Here is a 20,083-nt window from a genome sequence, read left to right as displayed (position 1 = left end):
AACATACTGAAGCTTTAGCGATCCCTGGGAATCCAAACATTCAGAGAGTTCATAAGTCTTCTGTTGCATCTTGCAAAATATTTTCCAAGAGCTGCCATTAATTTATCCTTCACAAAGCAGCTTGACATAGCAACATTTTTTGGTGCATACTTCTCAGGACTGCACACTCATCAACAATGGACATTTTTGTCACAAAGCAACATAAGATTTGTAAAATATTTTGCAAATGAGAAAGTAAAAAATAATCATTTTTTTTGCCATTTTAACTTTTGATTTTTCTTTGAGTGTCAGAGTTTGAATAATGTTCACCCATTCATTTAAATTCTGTGTGGCATAGGATAGTTCATTTTATCATATAATGTGTGATCAAGAAGGGGATTTGTCTTAAAACCAGAACCACAAGAGAATAGGATCTGTGTAAGGACCAGAGCTTCTCCATTTATATAAGTAAGCAATATTTTGAAATTATGGAAGTTACAAAAAATGTCTAGTTGATTAAAAAGCTTGTCAGAGTGTCACTATTCAGAGAGAATAAGAAGAGTTTGTTGTCTTTCATTTTTTAGCTTGCATCTTTTAAAAATATATTATGTTGGTTGTTATACTAAATTCCCTTTTTTTATTGAATTAAAAGTCCCTCTTTCTATATTTAATAAATGTTATTTATAAACATTTATGCTTGATTATGAATTGTTCAAATATTCCATTTCATAAGTGCATAAATTTTTACATAGCTATGCTAAAGATCAGAATATTTTAAGATTTTCCATTTTTAACTGATAATGTTGAACAAGGTTATAAATAACATGAAATGTCTTATTTTTGCATCCTATTTATTCATGGTTTTCTTGAAGTAATCTAGCAGTTGAAAGTTGTAACAAACTTTAACCAATAGTACCTATGGCAAAGTGACTTCCTGTGACTGTAATCATTTGACTTACACTTAATGAGTGCATATGTTACTGTACATGTGTCGGAACTGCATCCTCTTGGGCTCTGTAGTCAAATTATGGAAAACATTTTTCCAATGGGAAAATTAAAAAGGTTAGTTTTGTTCATTTTAATATTTTATTATTTTTATGAAACTCCAAAAATGCTCCATAAAATTTTTCAAAAAAATTTTGTGTGTTTTTCTTCTTGGTGTGTTATAGTTCATCATGTCTAGTAATGCATGTTCAAGAAGGACTTTATCATGACCAAAAGAAAAAATGAAAACCCAAAACTACAAAACACAGAATACAAAATATATGAGGAAGTGAGATCTTCAGCTTGACGAATGATCAATACTGGTTCAATCTCTTATTGTAACCCTTGATCATATTTTACAGAGTAAATTTCCTAAACACTATCACACTCTTATCACTGTGTAGTAATTTACATAAAATTTTTCCAAATGAAATAAGAGAACTGATTCCAATTTTCTTCTCACATATTGACTATTTCTTTAACCTCATTCCACTTATAAAATATTGCCTAATCATTAGATAACAAGTACAATTGGTTAACCATTAGACAAGTAATTTATGTTGTGAAATTCAGTTATATCTGCCCTGTGAAGGCAGAAGAAGGAGCAGAACCTGCTTAGATTGAGGAGAGACAGCAATGAATTCCAAACATCAGTACGTGGAGCTCAGTGATGGTCACTTCATTCCTCCACTGGGCTTAGGCACCTTAGGCATGCCATGTTAATCTTTATCCACTCATCTGGTGAAAAGCATCAAGTTTCATTCCATAATTTAGCCTTTGTTAATCCAACTCCTGTGAATGTTGATGTGATTTCATCATTGCAGTATGCTAATTTGAGCACCTCTGTATATATACTGAGAAGTTTATATATACTGGAAAAATATATAATGGAACAATCTTAATTTTTCCATTCCCAATTTTTTTCCATTCCCAATTTACATACTGCTTTTCAGAGGTGTTGCACCATTTTGTAGTCCCAACTGCAATGTATGAGTATACCTTTTCTCCCATATCCTCAACGACATTATTATTACTTGTATTATTGCTAGTTGTCATTCTGAAGGCAGTGAGGTGAAATCTCGGTATGGTTTTCATTGCATGTCTCTAACTTCTAGAGATTTGAACATTTTTCATGTACTTTGGACCATTTGTATCTCTTCTTTTGAGAAATCTGTTTTGTTCCTTTCCCATTTAATGATTGGGTTTTTGTTTTACTTTCTGTTAAGCTTTTTGAGTGCTTTGTATATTCTGGAAATTAATACCTTATTTTCAGTGTCAGTGGCATAGATTTTATCCCATTCTGTAAGTGAAAAGAGTGGTTTTATATGCTAGGCTGCAGAAGCAGTGACATTATCAACATTCACTTGCTTAATTGGCTCATATAAGGAAAATCCCAAGGAGCTGTTATCCTGTCATAGTTGAGAAAAGCATCTTTTCCAGGCAACTTTCACTTACCCTCATTTCCAGTGTGCACAAAAGAGTCTGGGTCCTTCAAGATAATATATATCTGGATGAACAGGTCAGGCTTGCTCTCATTGTTCTATAAGTGGCAGAAAGGGACATTCAGGGCAATAGCATTTTACTACCTCCCTTTGCCTTAAAATGATATGTCTAACTTCTTTTGGAGAGCAGAATTGTGTTGGGTCCTAGCATAGGGTGTAACATTAACCAGTCCCACTGAAAACTTTAGGAAATTTTCTGAATAAATTTTCTTCTAGGAAATATTGTCCATGTGGTTTCAAAATTCAACAGAGAGGAAATTTATTATATTCTGTGTATCTTCATTGGGATGGTATTCATAGAACCTTGCAAAGAATTTATACAGTCATTCCATACACACTTCCCTGAATTAATTTTACTTAGAGACTGTATCACAAAAATTATTGCATGAATATTCCTGTATGCTGGGTCCTGTGAGTCCTTCCAAAAACTCACTAAAAGTGAGTTGCTTCTGGAGTCCTCTGATGAGAATGTACTAGGTTTTCTGAGTCTAAAGAGGTTTCCTGGATGTCAGATTCTTATAATTAACTAGGAATAACCCAGAAAATTGGGCTTGGATTTTATTACCGCAAATTCCAATCTAACCACAAGACATGGGCAAAGTTAAGTTATGATTACTGCTTATGCTCAAGACATCCAAAATTGCTCTTTGAATACTTCCTAAGTCTAACATAGAAGAAAAATGATCAAAGTTCAGGAGACTAGCTGTCTATTACATAACTCAGTACTCTGAAGAGCACATTGGAATATAAAATTTCTTATAGTTTGATGAGTTGTCTATTTTGCTCACTATGAGTTACCACACTTAATATGATTCTTTAAACACACTTTTGGTTATTCATCTAGGTTCCTAATAGTAAGGTAACAGAGGCCATCAAAATAGCTATAGAAGCTGGTTTCCGCCATATTGATTGTGCTTATGTATACCAAACAGAAGAGGAGGTAGGATTGGCTATTAGAAGCAAGATTGCAGATGGCACTGTGAAGAGAGAAGATATATTCTATACTTCAAAGGTATTGTATATACAGTGTAAAAATTACTGCATGATTACTACAATGTGATATACAGAATTGGAAATTATGTTAGGTGATCAGTTGTGGGTGGAATATAGATATTGGAATAATGTTTATTCACATATAAGATCCAGTTTCTAAAACAGAGAAAGAATATGAATTCCTGCCCACAGTCTACAAATTTGTGAATTTATGGTTCCTTTAATTTTCTGATTCTCTAATCAGCAGTATGTTTTTTGTTGGTGGTGGAAACAGATAGAATTATGACCAGATTATGGATTCATTATCTCCTGGGTGATTTTTAAATTTCTTATCATTCAAAATATTTGCTGTTACCTTTTTCATTATCAAAGAACAATTTAAGAGAGCTCTCTGGGTACTAAAGTAGATATTGCTAAAGTGTGTTTATTCATGTCTGAAACATATTACAAGAGTCATAATGTGTTTCCCTTCAGTTATGTAAAAAATAATTACAAATTATTATGTCATGAAATCAATAGATGAGATAGACTAACAGTAACTTTGTAATTTCTCTGAAGCACTAGTCAGAGAGTCGATAATGTCATTATTTGTTAAAATTTTTATCACATGAGTAATTCTTTCCATAGTTCAGTTGACTTATTAATAATATAAAAATATAATCCAGTTCACACGAATAGTTACAATGAATGGAAACCCAAGACCTGAAGAGAATATCTTCCCTGTGATCAACAGTTTCCAAGCAATTGACAAATAACTATCTCAATATGAAGTTCAATAAATTTCAAAGTATGGGTAATATATTAATCCAGTCAAATTTCTATTCTTTAACCTCTGCAGCTATGGTCAACTTTTCATCAACCAGAGCTGGTCCAGTCTTGTTTAGAAAGATCACTGGAAAAACTTTGTTTTGACTATGTTGATCTCTACCTTATTCATTTACCAATAGCAATGAAGGTAGGCAATTTACATCATCAAACCAATGTAATTTCACAATCATCATTATCATGAATGGTTGAATTAAGATTCTATTATAAATTAAAATAAACTTAATATGACTTAGAGAAACTCCAAACTATTCCTATATTCATGGTTACATTTAATCTTCAGAAGCATTTCTATTTGTTCATGCATTACATCTACATTATTGTTTGCTTGGTTTTGTCCTAGCCTTCTCCATTGGTGGTCTGTACGACTTGAGTGAGTTGAAGTTTCATAGTCACTAATTTTTTTTAGTGTCTCTCCATCTTCCAGGATCAAATCAATCTTGAATACAATCTTAAATGACCATCTTTGGTGCACTTACATATCCTTGATCCCACGAGTGTCCTGGTAGCTCTAGAACACCCTTCAGCCTCTGTCATCACTGAAATCCATTATTTCTGGAGAAGAAACCCATATATCCACAGAATTTCCCAGTGACACATTTATCCAGAAGAACATATAGAGACAATAAAAGTAGCATAAATTAACTAATAGACCCCATTACGTGATTTGGAAAATCTCATTGATTCATATATATATATATACACATACATATATATATTTAAACATATATATAATTTGATGTAAGAGAATACAGAAAACAAAGCCCTGAAAGTTATTTCTTACTTATACATTTATAAACATTTTGTAAATATGAATATAGAGTTTTGTTTCACTTATTTTATGGATGTTTAGTGTCCCATTCCATAGGTACACCTAAGAATATTGCTCTGCATGGACATAGAATTCAGCAAGATTGCTATTATGATCACTTCTATTCCAGACAGGGGAAGAGCTTTTTCCAACAGATGAAAATGGAAAGATTATATATGACTCAGCAGATCTCTGTGCCGTATGGGAGGTGAGTGTTTGGGAAAGTGACTGAGTGTGAGAGTTCATGCTTTCTGCTGAAATTTTGGTGCTTGACTTCATTATCTTTCAAAGAGGCTTTATTGTTGGAGTGGGGAGGAATGCATTACTGGAATGCAATACAGGGAAATAGAGGAGAAGAACTGATGACAGTGAGGATATGCAACGCCTGCCTCCACGTGCAATAATGTCTGATTCCCTAAAGATACACAGAATGCTTTTTCCAGCTGGGAACAATTTGTGGTATTCTATTTACCATTTTTCTCCTCCTCCTCCTCCTCTTCTTCTTCTTCTCCTTCTATTCTCCTCAGCATTCCACATGAGCTTTCATTTTATTTTTTAGATTTTTTCAAAATTTATTTGATCTAATTAGTTGTACATGGCAGTAGAAGGCATTTATGCATTTAGATATATCACAGATAAATGAAGTGTAATTGCTTATATTTCTGATTCTACATATTGCAGGTTCACATCAGTCATTCAGTAATAAATGTACATGAGATAATAATGTCTTTTTCACTCTATCACTTGTTTCCCATGCCCCTTCTCCTCCACTCACTAGGTGTACCTAATATAAATATAAAGTAACTCTTTACTTACCTATTTCCTCCACTTATTGTGAATTAGTATCCACATATCAGAGAAAACATTCAGCCTTTGGTTTTTTGGTTTTGGCTTCTTTCACTTAGCATCTTATTTCCCTAACTTCATCCATGTTTAGGCACATGACAGAATTTCATTATTCTTTAAAGTTCAGTAATATTTCATCATATATATGTATGCATATGTAGATAGATAGATATAGATATATCACATTTTCTTTATTCATCTGTTAAAGGGCATCTAGGTTGGTTTCATTGTTTAATTATTGTGAATTGAGGTGCTATAAACAATGATATAGCTATGTCACTGTAGTATGTTGATTTTAAGTCCTTTGGGTATACACAAAAGAGTGGGATAACTGGGTCAAATTTTGGGTCCAATCCAAGTTTTCTGAGGAATTTTCATTCTGCTTTCTATAATGGTTGCACCAATTTACATTCCTACCAGCAATGTCTGAGTGTACCATTTTCCCCACATTCTCACCAACATTTATTGTTGCTTTTATTCTTGATAATTGCCAATCTGATTGGAGTGAGATGAAATCTTGAGTTGTTTTGATTTTCATTTCTCTAATTGCTAGAGATGTTGAACATTTTTTTCTTATATTTGTTTATCAATTGTATATCTTCTTCTGTGAATTGTCTGTTCAGTTCCTTAGCCCACTTTTATTGACTTGGTTATTTGTTGTTTTTCTTTTTTGGTGTTAATATTTTTTGAGATTTTTATATATCCTTGAGATTAATGCTTTATCTGAGGTTCATGTGGTGAAGCTTCTCTCCCACTCCGTAAGTTCTCTCTTCACATTATTGATTGTTATCTTTGCTGAAAAGAAAAACCCAATTTATCATTATTGATTTAACTCCTTTGACTTATAGTTCTTGTTATGGAAGTCAGTTCCTGGGCTGACATGGTGAAGATTTGGGCCTACTTTATCTTCTAGCAGTCAAGGAATCTCTGTTCTAGTGCTTAAATCTTTGATCCACCATGATTTGAACTTCATGCAGGATGAGAGATAAGGGTTTAATTTCAATTTTTTACATGTAGCTGTCCATTTTTCCCAGCACCATTTGTTGAATATGTATCTTTTCTCCAGTGAAGGTTTTTGGCACCTTAGTCCAGTATGAGATACCTGTATTTATGTGCATATGTCTCTGCGTCTTCTATTCTGTACCTTGGTATACATGTCTGTTTTGGTGTCAATACCATGCTGTTTTTATTACTCTAACTCTGTAGCATAGTTTAAAGTCTGGTATTGTGATGCTTCCTGCTTTTCTTTTCTTGCTTACAATTTCATTGGTTATTCTGGGTCTCTTATGTTTACAAATAAATTTTATGATTGCTCTCTCTAGTTGTATGAAAAGAGAAATTGCAGTAAGTTTATATAATGATTTTGATAATATGGCCATTTTGACAATATTAATTCTTCCTATCCAGGAGCATGGAAGGTCTTTTCATCTTCTAAGTTCCTCTTTAATTTCTTTTGATAGTGTTCTGTAATTTTCATTGTAGAATCTATCACCCTTTTTTTTTTTAAGATTGATTCCCAACTATTTTACTTTAATTTTTGTGGTGATTGCGAATGGGAGAATGTTCTTTATTTCTCTTTCAGAGGATCCATTACTGATGTATAGGAATGTGTTTGATTTATGGGTACTGATTTTATATCCTGCTAGTTTGCTGAATTCATTTATTAGTTCTAGAATATTTTGGGTGGAATTTTTTGAATCTTCCAAATGTAGAATCATATCTTAGGCAAATAGTGATAGTTTGAGTTTTTCTGTACCTATTAGCATACCTTTAATTTCTTTCCTCTCTCTAATTGTTCTGGCTAGATTTTCAAGGACAATGTTGAAAAAGATTGGAGAAAAAGGGTATCCTTCTTTTGTTACAGTTTTTAGAGTGAATGTTTTCACGTTTTCTCCATCTAGATCTTGTTGACCTTGGATTTAGCATACATGGCTTTTATGACTTTGAGGCATATTCCCACTATCCCTAGTTTTTCTAGAGTTTTGAACATGAAGGGGTACTGTATTTTGTCAAATGCTTTTTCTGCATGTGTTAAGTTGATCATATGATTCTTTTTTATTTCTATCAATATGATGAATTACAGTTTTTGATTTCTGTATGTTGAACCAACCCTGCATCCCTTGGATGAGCCCTACTTCATTGTGGTGCACTATCTTTTGAAAATGTTTTTGTATGCAAGTTGCCAGCATTTTATTGAGAATTTTGCCAGCATTTTATTGAGAATTTTTGCATCTATATTCATGAGGGATATTGTTCTGAATACGTTGTTTTATGCGTCCTTGTCTGCTTTTCATATTAGTGTGGTAACAGCCTCATAGAATGAGTTTTGAAGGGTCCCTTCCTTTTCTATTTCATGGGATAATTTAAGGAGTATTGTTAATTCTTCCTTGAAGATCTTGTAGAACTCGGCTGAGAATCCATCTGGTCCAACGCTCTTGTTAATTGGAAGGCTTTTAATGGTGTTTTCTATTTCATTACTTGTAATTATTCTGTTTATATTGTATATGACCTTCTGATTCATTTTAGGTAGGTCACATGTCTCCAGAAATTTGTAAATGTCTTCAATATTTTCTATTCTATTAGAGTATAAATTTTCATATTAGTTTCTATTATCTTTTGTACTTCACTTATGTCTGTTGTGACATTTTCTTTTTCATCACATATTTTACTAATTTGAGTTTTCTTTCTCATTTTTAGTGTGATAGGAGTTTATAAATTTCACTGATTTTTTCAATAAATCAATTTTGTATTCTCAATCTTTTCAGTAGTTTCTTCTGTTTTAATTTCATTGATTTTTAGCTCTGATTTTACTTATTTCCTGTCTTCTCCTGTTTTTGGTGTTGATTTATTTTTCGTTCCCTAGGACTTTGAGATGTAATATTTGGTTATTTATTTGTTGACTTTTTATTCTTCTTTTATTTTTAGCATTGTCATAGTTTTAAAAATTTATTTATTTATTTATTTATTTTACTTTTTATAGACTGCATTTTGATTCATTGTACACAAATGGGGTACATGATTTTGTATCTATGGTTGTACATGACTTAGATTCATATTATTTGTGTAATCATACATGTACATAGGGTAATGATGTCTGTCTCATTCCAACATTTTACATAAACCCCTCTCATTTCCTTCTACATATTCTAAAGTTTTCCATTCTTCTCTCACTCCCCACCCTCCACATCCATTATATATCTTCATTCACTTAAATTTCCTCTGGTAGTATCTCCACAGTATCCAAGAGGGTTTGGTGTGTTGTGTTGGTAATCTCATTGACCTGTAAGTACTTTTTCATTTCATCATTGATCTCTTTTACTCTCCATTCATTGCTCAATAGTTTATTATTTAGTCTTCATGTGTTAGAGTATTTTCTATTTTTGCAGTTTATTGTTGATTTGTAATTTCAGTCCATTATGATCTGATAGAATACAGAGCATTGTCTCCATTTTTGTTTGTATTTGTTAAGAGTTGCTTTCTGGCATAAGATATGGCCTATTTTATAAAAGGATTCATGTGCTGCTGAGAAGAAAAGTGTATCCATTTTTCCATGGATGAAATATTCCATGTATGTTTGTTAAGTCTTAATTATTGATCTTATTATTTAGTTCTTCAGTTTCTGTGTTTAGTTTTATTTAGAAAATCTGTGCAGTAGTGTGAGAGCTGTGTTAAAAATCACCCAGTATTATCTTTTAATGGTCTATTTAATTTTTGAAATTGAGAATGGTTTTCTTGATGTACATAGATGCTCCATTGTTTGGAGCATAAATATTTAGAATATTTATGTCTTGCTGGTGTATAATTTCCCTAACTAGAATGAAATAACCTTCTTTGTCATTCCTGATTAACATTGACTTGACTTTCACTTTATCTGATATGAAGATGGAAACCCCTGCTTGTTTACACAATCCATATGAGTAATATTTTTTTCCCATTCTTTCACCTTCAATCTGTGGATGTCTTTGCCTGTAAGTTGAGACTCTTGGAGACAGCATATTGTCGGGTCTTGTTTATTAACCAATCTGCAAGTCTAAGTCTTTTCATTGATGAGTTTAGTCCATTATTAGTCATATCTTATTACCAAGATATGACTTTTATTCCCAGTCATTTGGCTTATTTCTGGCTTTTGTTTAGATTTAGTTTGTTTTTTGATTATTCCTTTAGTGTAGTTCCTACCTTTGTTGGTTTTCACTTTTTTTTTTCCACTTAATCCTCACAGAATATTTTGTTGAGAATGTTCTGTAATGCAGGCTTTCTAATCCTGAACTCTTAATTTTTGTTTCTCATGGAAGGATTTTATTTCAAATTCAAATCTGAAACAGTTTTGTGGCATATAAACTCCTTGGTTGGCATTCATTATTTTTCAGAGCTTGAAAACTGTTGTTCTATGACATCCTAGCCTTGAGGTTCTGCATTGAGAAATCAGCTGAGATTTAAATTGGTTTCCACCTATACATAATTTGCTTTATTTTCCCTCTCATGACCTTTAAGATTTTATCCTAATTCTGTGTTTTAGTTATTTTCATTATAATGTGTCCTTGTGCAGGTCTGCTGTAATTTTATATATTTGGGGTCCTGTATGCCTCCTGTATTTGATTTTGCATTTCATTCTTTAGGTTTGAGAAATTTTCTGATTTTATGTCATTGAAAACATTGTGCATTCCTTTGGTTTGTGTCTCTGTTCCATCTTCTATCATGATAACTGTTAAATTTGGTCTCTTCATGTTATTCCATAATTCTTGAAGTTGTGTTCATTAATCATTACAATCTTCTCTGCATAGTTCACTTCATTTTCAATATTAAATATTTTGTCTTAATGGTCTTAGATTCTGTCTTTCAAATGATTTAGTCTGTTGATGATGGTTTCCATTGAATTTATAATTTGATTTTTTAATTCCTTCATTTTGAGGATTTCTGCTTTTCTTCATAATTTCTAAGTCCTTATTGAAGTGATCTTTCACTTCCTGTATCTTCTCTTTGATTTCACTCTTGATAGCATCATTTTCTTCACAGATCAGATTAACTATGTACTTTCTAAAAGCCTTCTTGGGGCATTTCATCTATTGTGTTGTCAGAGGTTTCTCTTATTGGGGCAGCTTGGTTTGTTCCCCTTCTTTTCTGTGGTTCTCTGTATGTTCTCCCATCTCATTGTATGGATGTGGGGCAATAGAGATTCTACCCTGTGGACCTATATTGTCACTGAAAATTTTCAGTATCCCACATTTCAGAAGGAGACCAATATCAACAACACCCAGTGCAAACAATATACAGCCTCAAATCTAATAGCTCCCAGTAGGTGTCCACTGCCCTATCACTAAAGACAGCAATGATGAGTTCAAACTCTCCACAATAAAAAGAGAAAATTTGCTAAATGGATTTAAAATCTCAAATAATGAATAAAGGAAAAACAGAAACAGTGCAGATCATGGGGTTCATGAGGGAGAAGGAGACAATCTAGAAGAAAATCCACAGGAGAAGTGGAAGAGAAACCAAAAGAGATCGGATGCTAGGTGGAGAAAAGGTAGAAAAGGAATCTAGGAAGACAGAAACGTGAGAGGAAGAATTCATATAAAGAAAAAAAAATTAAAAATATAAGAATATATAGCAGAACTACAAAGCACCATGCATATATCACTGTATTCAAGAAACTGATATACAAAAAACACACCCTTCTCCAAATATGGTGTAGAGAGATGCCAGAGAAGAAAGAAATAAAAATAAAATAAATCATGGTGGAAAATTGAACAACTATTTCTGTGAGCTTCCAAATGCTTCTTAGCCTTGGTCTCTGATATCCCACAAGCCTGTCTGGCCCACAGAGGCCATGGCAGAAACAGTCACTACCTCAGTGGTCTAGGCATCAGCTATCCTGGGTTAGACAATGTTGCAATCCCAAAATCTCAATGCCATTGGAATTTGGAGAGACACCACCAGGGATGAGCAATTCTGAGGGACAGTGGCAACACCCACACCCAGGAGGAAGACCCTCCTATTGAAGCCAAACCCATAGACACCTGGACACTGAACTTCCAGGTCCCAGCTGGTGTGCCCAGACTGGAGAAGCTGCACTCCACAATAGCAGCAGCAGCAATCACACTGGCACCCCAAATGAACCCCAGACTCTGGCTGGCATCTCAAACTGGATGTTGCTTCGGGCAACCAAACCTGGCATCCCTCTGGCAGTGGACCTCTGGCAGTGGTGGAAGTGGTAGTAGCAGGAGTTGGTGGCAGCAACCAGGGGTTCAGCAGCAGCTGTAGACATCAGTGATATTGGCAGCAGGTGGGGTAATGAGGCAGCAGTGGTGGTGGAGTTGGCTCTGCATACAGGTAGCAGCAAACACTAGGTGACCTCCAGGGAGTGGCAGAGGCCTTAGCAGCAGCACTGTTTAGTTAGAAGCAGCAGCATCAGTGTCCATGGCAGCCAGGCATCTGAGGCAGCATTGAGGACAACAGACCTCCAGAAGATGGCAACTGTGACATCATCAACAGCAGCAGCACCCAGAGAAAAGGCCTCAGAACACCTGTTGCAGTGGTGTCAGGGTCAGCTGTGACCCAAGAGAAAACTTCTGGGCAACAGCAGAGGTGCTGGACAGTGGTGCCTAGGGAAAAGGCTTCCAGGTATTTGCAGCAGCGTGGGCAGCCTTGGTCCCTGGAGAGTACACCTCTGCGCAGCTGTGGCAGTGAACTCAGGGGCAGCTGCACTCTGGCCACCAGAGAAGATCTCTAGCATCTGCTCATTTTTCTCTTCTTAAAACTGATTTAGCCAGCTAAATTTTGATTTCTAAACAGTACCACTCTTAACAGTCTGTCTTGCATTTATATTGACACAGTTGACTGTAGAAATGACTCTTCACAACTCCTTTCTCTCAAGGCCATGGAGAAGTGTAAGGATGCAGGATTGGCCAAGTCCATTGGGGTGTCCAACTTTAACCGCAGGCAGCTGGAGATGATCCTGAATAAACCAGGCCTCAGGTATAAGCCTGTGTGCAACCAGGTGAGACCCCTGAGCCCCATCACCATCTCTTATTCTTTTACTTATTTCTCCACTATTGCTACAAGTCTCTTTGTCCTGTTCCTCAGTTCATTTGTCTTTGGGAAACAGAAGATGCTAAGATTAGTGCCACTGTCTTGGAGTGTGTGGAGGGTTCTCAATTGTTATCTCTGCTGGGTGACTTGGGGCAATGAGGGTAGACCTTAGTGCCCAATTTATGAAGGAGTCTTGTGATGTAGATGTGACCAAGGAGGAGAGTGGCTGATCATTCAACTTTAGGGGTAAGGTGACTTTTTCCTTGACCTCATAGTGAGTGTGCTGTGGACAGAATTGTGTGTAGGAAAGACCAGTATACATGAATGTGAAGTGAACAAGAAAAGAGTGAAAATGGGAAGATCCGTGGTCAGTGTTTGTGTGGAGTTTGGGTGCCTGGAATCTTTTACCTCTTATTTAGTTTCCTGGATCTAGAGGGACATTTAACAGGAAGAGTAAAGCAGAGCTTTTGACATTTCAAGAATTGAGAGGAAGTTTCTTGTTTATGTTGATACTGATGTTGGATGAAATCCAAAGTTAGGAACTTTAACCACAATGTACAGTTAGCCTTGTGCCTGATCCCCTCTTACCTGCTTTCTGATAACAAATCAACTGTGTAATCCCATCTAGTCTGTGCAAAGCTCTGTGCCAATGTACACTTTATAAATTTGCTCATGGACTTATGGTCTTTGGTTGGAAACTGATTCATAAATTTTATATAGGTTGATAGAGCACCATAAATTTATTATAAATGTTAAAAAGGTGGAAATGAATTTTGAATAGAATTTACCCCAAATCATTTATCATGAAAAATTTCAAACACATAAAAAAGCGAGATTATATACAGGACATTCATATTTCCCACCATGTATCTAAAATTGCTGACTTTTTGGATTACTTTGAGATGTTGATTTATGTTGATATACCTGCATACTTATGTATAGTATTTTCTAAATTCTCTTCAAAGCAGATTATAGAGTAAACGATTCACTTTAAGAGACCTCAGAGAGTATCTCCTAGGAATAAAGCTGATTTCTCATAGCACATATTTATTATCGTATCTAATGTTATTAGTAAGTTTCTAACATAATCTAAATTCAGTCTGTGTTCAAATTTCCCATTTCTTTCCTGAAATATCTTTTATTTTTCCATGATGAAACTGTTTCTCATTTTGCTTTCTTTTATTTTTTTTAAAGATCTTTTCACACAGACTCTTCACTCAATGCTTTTCCAAATAATATTGATGTTTTTTCAAACTTTTCTTTTATATCTGTTAACTTGTTTACATTCCCATTCTAAGTCAGTAAGCAGTTAGGCTTGAATTTCTTATTATAATTCAAGGGTCTATTAAGGAGCCAAGGCAACCAGGGTGGTCTTCGTTACTGGGTTTTGCAGCACACTAGAACAATTGCAGACATGTTGCTCAGAGTAGTAGACATGAGTTTATTAGAAAGGATAAGAAAGGGGAAAAGGCCAAACTACCAAGGAACAGAGTGAATCTTCTCAGAGAGGACAGGAATGGCACGCCCACCTGCTTTCCAGCTTTATTTGGAGTTCCATGTAAGATTTCAGTACCTGCCCAGATTCACTCCTTGACTGTTGACAGACAGTAGGGTTCCATGAGATCTCCAAGTCTCATTATGCATGTTTTTGTCCTGTAGAGGGGAGATTTTCAAGTCTTCTTCACTTTGGCCCACACTGACTAGATCTGTTAGAACATATTCTCAGAAATTATGGTTAGGGGGAATTATTCTAAGCTGCCTGTGTTCTGGAATCTGGATTTATTGTTTTTGATGAACAAATTACCCAAATGTCCCCTGCAGAACACCTACCAAATGTCCTTCATACATGTCCTCATGAGTCATTAGCCAAATTCTTGATTTATGGCACAATTTGAATCCAAGTTGCACCATTTTTAAAGCTTAGCTTCTTTTTCTGTTATTTTGTTTTTATATTAACATTAGCCTTTTGTAAATTTAGAAACCCTATGTCTTCTCCACTGCAGGTAGAATGTCATGTTTATCACAATCAGAGGAAACTGCTGGACTTCTGCAAATCAAAAGGCATTGTTCTGGTGGCCTATGGTGCTCTTGGGACTCAAAGATACGATCAGAGGTAATGAGAAAATGAGGGTTTTTACTTAAAATGGTATTGTTTATGAATAATTTATAGTCCTATAAGACTCATATTTCAGAAGATTACTCTCAACTGACCCTAGGTGAGGGTAGCATTTACATTTCTGAGAAGATCCCATAAGACAGTAATGCTGCTGGTCCAGGACCATATCTGAGGATGCCAATTTAAAGTGGATGAAAGAGACCTAAGTCTGTGTAGTGGGTTCAGTGGTGCTTGGTTTAAACCCACTGACTGGGAGGCTAACACAGTAAGATTGAAACCTTGAGGCTAGCCTCAGGAACTTAGTGAGACCCTGTGTCAAAATAAAACTGAAAAGATAGGCTTCTGGCTCTGTGGTAAATGCCATTGGATTCAATCCTCAGTATACTACACCCCCCTAAAAATAATAGAGAAATAAATGAAGGGCTCTTAACTAACTCATTTTCAGGATTTCAGCATCTCTGTCTTTTCTCCCAGTGTTACCCAGAGTGACCCATTTCTCTTGGATGATCCAGTTCTTGGTGCCTTGGCAATAAAACACAAGCGATCTCCAGCTCTGATTGCCTTGCGCTACCAGCTGCAGCGTGGGGTTGTGGTCCTGGTCAAGAGTTTCAATGAGAAACGGATCAAAGAGAACATTCAGGTATAGAGGAGGCCTGTGTGTATTCACGTTACTAAACAGTATTCTTCATATACGTGCTTCTTTGGAATATATAAGCAAATTTTTGGGTCATGTCTATATCTCTTGAATGTCTTTTGCAGATAAGGTTTCAGATACTTTTAGTAATGTGTTTTCTTTCTGCAATGGGACATGGAGTACAAAAGGATAGAAACAGGATTGGATAAAGCAGGGTAATGGTTTTCATCATTGCTATCCAAGTATTGTGACACCCTGTGCACATGACATTTTTGTATCTGCTTTTATTTTCTGAGATGAAAATTTGTTTTGGATGATTTTTATTTTATGAATTATGATTTTATTTTACATTTTTCCAAATCCTAAACCTATTGTAATATTCATTTTTTTCTTCATTTTGAGTATTTTGACTTGTTAACTGTCAGTTTATGAAATGCCCATTTAAATAGGTTTTTAGTGATTTCATGTCCAAGTAGAAGTTATTCTTTGAATCATTACTTAGAGCAGGTACAAAACAAATCATCCCCAATATCAAGGTTAGTGCAAAGAGCATTTGTTTATCTCATGATTCTTTGGTTTGACTATTTGCCTTGACTTGGCCTGAACTCAGTGAATGTCTTCAGGCTCCATTGACTTCTCAAGTATTTGCAATAAATTCTCCTATGCATCTGCAGAAGAGAGTGTTCCCTCTGCTTCAGTCCTGCTTGCTCTGTTGTCTGTGGTGTGTGAGCTCCCCTCCACAGAACTTCACATCTGCCAGTTGATGATGCAGGCTTCACCTCATCACGTAGCACTGTCCTCATGAAGTGAATGGATCCTTGCTGAGCCTTCTCATGCCTCTGCTCAGAATGGGCACATCACTGCTTCTGCCATGTTCTAATGGATACAGCAAGTTAGAGACAAGGCAACAAACACCCTGGAAGTGGGGAAAGAGACACTTTCTCTTTGTGAAAAGTGCTGCACATTCACATAGGAAAGAGTTTGGAGACTGGGAGGTGTGAATTTTGGCGGGGAGCATTTTTGCAAACAATTGACCATGTTTATGTGCTCTGGATATTGTTTTTCGGTTGCAGATGTATTTGTTAAAATATGTTCTCCCACCCTCTACTTGTGCTTTCATTCTCCTTTTGGTATATTTTCATGAACAAAGTTTCTTCTCTAATTTTTGTCTTCATGCCTTCAGTTTGTGAAGAATGAGTGTCATATTTTTTTCTCATATTGAGAAGTCAACAGAATTCTATTACCTTTCTTTACAAAAGTGTTACTGTCTGAAATTCCAAATTTAATTCAACTGCAGTTTTTTAACATGTTTAATAAAAATCCAAATATGCACATAATTGTAAAATGACTAGCTAAACTTCCCAGCAGTAGGTGTTATATTTCTGGCTACTTTTCTCATCAGTTGTCTTGTTCGCTCTTTCCCATTGTCTTAATTACATTGGAAAATCAGTCTTTCTGTCTAAAACTGTGACAAATTTCCTTAGTTCTTCATTCATTTGAAAATATCTTTGTATTCTACATTGATCTATTACAACAAATTTAAATTCACTTTATCAATCTGTATGCATGTTGTCTCCTTTGGCTTCATATTGCATTGAGGCACAAAATAACTTTGGAGGAAAATTGTTTTTTGAAATAGTAAAGATTCTAATCCATAATTTTCAAGAGTTTTTGATATTTAGCTAATATTTGAACATATTGCAGTAATTTTAATCTATGAAAAAATTATATTAATTTGTGACATTTATTTATACAGGAGTGATAATTTTGAAATCTTCAAATAAAATATCCTTTTTTGCTATTAAGAATTTCCAACTTTACAGAAAAGATTAAAAAAGAAGGCAGAGAATGCTATGTTTATAATTTATCAATTGTTAACTGTAAATATTTTGTTCTCTCACCATTTTTAAAAAAATTTCTAAGGATTTAAATATTCATAGTTTTCAGTATGTTAGCAAATAATGAAAATTGTTTCCATGTTGAAAATGTCTCACATTTGGAAAAGATGATTCTTTTTGATCTAGCTACCTTTTTTTTTTTTTTTTTTTTTTTTTTTGTACGGGATGTAGTTTGTAGTTTCACAATTCTTGTCCTAAAAATGTTGGACAAAATCATTTTTGGAGTTTAAAATTTTCATTGATGGAATATAGAAATCAAACTTTCCTTAACAAATATTGAATTATCTTACATATTTCAAAATTTTGCTCTCGATTTTTTAGGTCTTTTAATGCATGAACAGAGTAAATGTTTAATAACATTAGCTTTATTTTGCTGCAGCATCTTTCTGAGATTTCTTTTTGACTGTAGTTAGTGCAATTTCTGTATATTACATGCCAAAATTGATTTCTATTCAATTTTCACCTGATATTTTATTGTCCATTTCTGTGTTGTGATTGATGTCTTTAATAGCTTTTGGAAATTTATCTGATATCTCTGGATTTCTAGGGTTGGCAATATGTACACTAAATGCTAAAAGCTTTCTACTTGTATGATAGGTTTTTGATTTTGAGCTGACTGCAGAGGACATGAAAGACCTGGATGGCCTGAACAGAAATTTTCGATATGTTACCCTTAAGTCGTAAGTACCTTTAGAAGACATTTGGTGTTTACTTGTTTAGTTTCAAGACTTTCTCTCCTTTTCAGTGCAATCTTGATCAGAACTCACATACTGCAATTGGCTTAAAAGAAGCTTCCAACAATGCTGTTGGGAGAATATTTGGTTTGAAGTTTGAAAATGTGGGCATCTCAATGCAGAGGATAAAATCGTTTTTGAGAAGAAAGATACAACAGCAAGGGAAGAATGTGCAGAAAAAATACCCTTGTTGAACCAATTGATAGAAAATACAAAATCTTTATTCATTTGTTATGTATTTTCTGTTTATAGAACCTGGCATTGAACATATACTATAAGTGAGGATAAACAAGGAATATATTAAACTCTGCCTGTTGGAATTTTAATTCATAATAGAAATAGAGGTGATGATATATGAGAGGAGATTTGCTATTGCATCTTTTTTGTAGAATTAAAATAAAGGTGATGATGTATGAAAGGAGATTAGAAAATGCAAAATTCCATGTGCTTCAATACTGGCAGATATATCATTATCATTACAAATATCTTTGTTAAGATAGCTATAAATGAAGGACAAAGGAAGAACATGTTGTCAAGATATAGTGGCAAGAATTTGGCAATTATTACTACATATTAAATACTTTAACAAGTAATGATTTTCCATTGTGCTACTTGTAAAGTATGGAGATCTTAATATGATAGGGTGAGCTCCTAGTATTTGCAAGTATCTCTTATAATCAACAGCCTTTTCAATCTTAATCAAGCATTATGTAGCATGTGATGGACACTGAGCACATAATTAATGATTTAGTTAAGTGGAAGTGACTTTGCTGGCAATATACTCTATATCTAAAATTCTTTTTGGATTGCTCAGTATCTGAATTTGACCTTATACTAAACATGACATAAATGGAGGTGTCCTCCTGCATAAAGTAAGTAAATAAACATGGTGCATTCTGTTTTTGTTTTCACTGAGAATATGAAATATGAAAAAAGAAGAAATTTCTTGGTTTTAGTAGATATAGTAGAGGTAAGGGAGATGAATACAAGTGAATTCTTGTCTCTGTGAATTCTTTGTGTTCTCCGCAAAAGAATAAAATTTGAATAATTTAGTTATAAGTGTAAGAAATGTCTTCTATATGCTATGATCATGAAAGTAGAAATGTTGTATTCTACCCCACTGGGGAAATACAGAAAAATAAATCTTTTCTGTTTAGCCCTTTTGAAATGGAGTCACTTAGTCTGTTACACAATTTTCTTTCTCATTTTAGTGTTGCTGACCATCCAAATTATCCTTTTGCTGATGAATATTGATATGGACATCTTCGTCATATCTTCTACTAGTATCTCCCACCTTGATAGAGATGTATGAGATGGCTAAGGTACTGATGATTGGATGCATCACTTCTGTTAATCCATGCTTCTTAGCAATTCCCATTCTGCTACAGCAAGGATCACTAGTCCACTAAAGAAGGCACTAAGTTTTCAACAACTTTGGAAAACAAAATAAAATTGCATTCCTCAAGATTCTTACCTTCACTGTCTCTGTTATATTTATGTTTTGTTTCATTTTGACTCATTATGAACAAAAACTAATTAGGCTACAAGCTTGTAAGCAGGGGTTTGTAGATACTAACAAAGTTCTTGGATGGAAGTAGACAGGAGTTTTCAGGTTCTAGGGAAGTAGCTGTTGATATTGATGAGTTAGTTTATTCCAACCTATACAGTAACCCCCAAAGAGATTGCACTTATATCATTCTTTCTGGTTTGAAAGATGATGCACAGAGGGCAAGGA

The 20,083-nt window shown here is 34.5% G+C and overlaps 1 protein-coding gene and 1 long non-coding RNA gene across 5 annotated transcripts in view; one reads left to right on the top strand and one right to left on the bottom strand.

The window, feature by feature from the left end:
• The window catches only part of LOC306642105 (aldo-keto reductase family 1 member C4-like), a 324,928-nt gene that overhangs the window by 283,730 nt on the left and 21,115 nt on the right, over window positions 1–20,083 (top strand). The window contains exons 8-15 of one of the 4 annotated variants that reach the window (XM_079107562.1): window positions 3,310–3,477; window positions 4,297–4,413; window positions 5,225–5,302; window positions 12,812–12,934; window positions 14,970–15,079; window positions 15,557–15,722; window positions 18,212–18,294; window positions 19,560–19,813. In XM_079107562.1, the coding sequence (XP_078963688.1) occupies window positions 3,310–3,477; window positions 4,297–4,413; window positions 5,225–5,302; window positions 12,812–12,934; window positions 14,970–15,079; window positions 15,557–15,722; window positions 18,212–18,294; window positions 19,560–19,602 (888 nt within the window). In that variant the 3' untranslated portion in view covers window positions 19,603–19,813. Of the gene's footprint in view, window positions 1–3,309; window positions 3,478–4,296; window positions 4,414–5,224; window positions 5,303–12,811; window positions 12,935–14,969; window positions 15,080–15,556; window positions 15,723–18,211; window positions 18,295–19,559; window positions 19,814–20,083 lie in introns of those variants that run through there. The other 3 variants (XM_079107563.1, XM_079107565.1, XM_079107564.1) reach the window with 3 other exon arrangements.
• The window catches only part of LOC306642121, a 770,670-nt gene continuing 753,970 nt past the window's right edge, over window positions 3,384–20,083 (bottom strand). The window contains exon 3 of the long non-coding RNA XR_013758393.1: window positions 3,384–3,469. This is a non-coding gene — a long non-coding RNA (uncharacterized lncRNA). The remainder of the gene's footprint in view (window positions 3,470–20,083) is intronic.

Source organism: Sciurus vulgaris (genome assembly GCF_902686455.1).
Source record: "Sciurus vulgaris genome assembly, chromosome: 12".
Lineage (NCBI taxonomy): Eukaryota > Metazoa > Chordata > Mammalia > Rodentia > Sciuridae > Sciurus > Sciurus vulgaris.
Note: the sequence above shows the minus strand (reverse complement) of the source record. Positions and strands in the feature narration are given on the sequence as shown.